Below are 2,464 nucleotides of genomic sequence, written 5' to 3' on the forward strand. Positions count from 1 at the left end.
TAGAGCTAACGTCATATTAGCTCTGGAGTTAACGTCATATTAGCTCTGGAGCTAATGTCATATTAGCTCTAAAGCTAATGTCAGATTAGCTCTGGAGCTAACGTCATATTAGCTCTAGAGCTAACATCACATTAGCTCTGGAGCTAACGTCATATTAGCTCTGGAGCTAATGCCATATTAGCTCTGGAGCTAACGTCATATTAGCTCTGGAGCTAACGTCATATCAGCTCTAGAGCTAACGTCATATTAGCTCTGGAGTTAACGTCATATTAGCTCTGGAGCTAATGTCATATTAGCTCTAAAACCAATGTCAGATTAGTTCTGGAGCTAACGTCATATTAGCTCTAGAGCTAACGTCATATTAGCTCTGGAGCTAACGTCATATTAGCTCTGGAGCTAACGTCATATTAGCTCTGGAGCTAACGCCATATTAGCTCTGGAGCTAACGTCATATTAGCTCTGGAGCTAACGTCAGATTAGTTCTGGAGCTAACGTCATATTAGCTCTGGAGCTAACGTCATATTAGCTCTGGAGCTAAAGTCATATTAGCTCTGGAGCTAATGTCATATTAGCTCTGGAGCTAACGTCATATTAGCTCTGGAGCTACAGTTATAAACATTAAATCTGAAGATAAGGCCAAATTTGAATCATTTCAGCATTCTCCTTTTTATCAACACACTTCGGTTCGAAGGGCTGAACGTTAGATAACATCCAGAAGTAACCGTCAAACTGAATGGCACTTGCATCAAAGAAACCATTCTCCATAATTTACCCAGAATGCACTGCAAAGTAAATAAAATGGCAACATCCATGTCTCAATAATAAAATAAAAACTAAACAGCCTCAGTATTTTTGGTCTAGTTTTTTTTTTATAGCTAAAGTAATTATCAAATAAGGTTTGTTGTTCCAACTAGTTGGAGATCTTTTAAAGATATCTAAAAAAAGAAAATTGGATTAAAATGTCCTGATGCGTGATAAATAATCCAGGTAGATAATCTAACATGGTTGAGTCAGGTCCTCTGGACGGATTCTGACTCAACCTCGTTAAAGTTGGATTAAAGCTGCGCCGAGGTTGAATTCTGGTTTCCAACCTCAGATCTCATCGAGACCTTATCAGTTCTGATCTTCTGGTAGCCCCCTTCTGTTTCTGACACAGTTAAAAGTCAGAGTGGTACCATTCTGGCCACAGGATGATGATGGTACATCAGGTGTCTCCTTATCACGGTTCGGATCAGTTAAAGTGAAAGGCGCAGAGAAAAATTCCCTGCCGCGTGCGTTTTGTTACATGTTGACCTAAAAATGTGGGAATTCTCACACCGCCCATAACAAACATGAATGAACGTGTCAGAGAGGGGACTCGGATCCCATCCTGTCCCCGACCAGGTCTTCACAGCTCACGTTTTACTTATGACCCATCTGATAATGAAAGTTTCAGTCTGGAGTTATAAACAGGCCTTTTGGTTTCATGAAGTCGACAAACGTGTCATACGAGTGGAGCTTCTCGGTTTCAGCGCAGCCGCCTACACCACAACAACCACCTCCTTCGTCAAACCACAACTCTCTCTGAAAAATAACCTTTCATCTCATCTTCTGTAGGCCGGGGCAGAAGGGAGATCCCTGACGGCTCTGACAGACCTGAGAGCCCAGAGGGTCCAGAGCACCGGCATGTCTGTGACAGAGGAGCAGCAGAGGAGTTCAGGCACCGAGGCCTCCACAGCTCCCAGCAGGTACGTCCAGGGTCACTGTCTGGGATTATTCACCTGGATTTCATTTAATCCCACATCCGCCTGGGCTTCAGGCTGAAAACTCATCTTTAAAGATCATAATTAGATTAAATATTAGAAGTTATTAATTGTCAATTATTAACCTCAAATAAGTTTATTAGAAGGTGTTGACTGGAGATTATTAGTTTACTGGACATCATTAACTATGTAGACTGGAGGTTAATGATAACCAAAGTTATCATTTGGTTATAGGTAATTAACTAGTTGGTGGCCATATTTGGAGTTTATTAACTTTTTAGATTATATTAAATAGTCGAAGGTCGGCAGCTGGTTGGAGTTTAGTGACTGGTTAGAGGATATTAACTGGTTAGAAGTTGTTAGCTAGTTGGAAAATATTAACTAGTAGGAAGTTATCCACTGGTTGCAGGTTAGTAACTGGTAACTTGTTAGAGACTATAAACTAGTTGGATATTAGTAATTTGTTGCAGGTTAGTAACTGGTTGGAGGTTAGTCACTAGTTGCAGGTTAGTAACTAGTAACTGGTTAGAAGTTAGTAACCGGCTGGATGTTAGTAACTTATTGTATGTTAGGAATTGGTTGCAGGTTAGGAACTGGTAACTGGTAAGAGGTTAACTGGTTGAAGGTTAGTAACTAGTTACAGGTTAGAAACTGGTAACTGGTTAGAAGTTAGTAACTGGATGGAGGTTAGTAACTTATTACAGGTTAGGAACTGGTTGCAG

At 40.7% G+C, this 2,464-nt stretch overlaps 1 protein-coding gene across 1 annotated transcript in view; it reads left to right on the forward strand.

Annotated features, from left to right (window-relative positions):
• Positions 1 to 777: 777 nt before the first annotated feature.
• Positions 778 to 2,464, forward strand: part of LOC119409638 — an 8,749-nt gene continuing 7,062 nt past the window's right edge. Inside the window, exons 1-2 of the mRNA XM_037676539.1 lie at positions 778 to 789; positions 1,597 to 1,727. Of these exons, the coding sequence (XP_037532467.1) occupies positions 778 to 789; positions 1,597 to 1,727 (143 nt within the window). The remainder of the gene's footprint in view (positions 790 to 1,596; positions 1,728 to 2,464) is intronic.

Source organism: Nematolebias whitei, chromosome 5 (genome assembly GCF_014905685.2).
Source record: "Nematolebias whitei isolate Nwh7 chromosome 5, NemWhi1, whole genome shotgun sequence".
Lineage (NCBI taxonomy): Eukaryota > Metazoa > Chordata > Actinopteri > Cyprinodontiformes > Rivulidae > Nematolebias > Nematolebias whitei.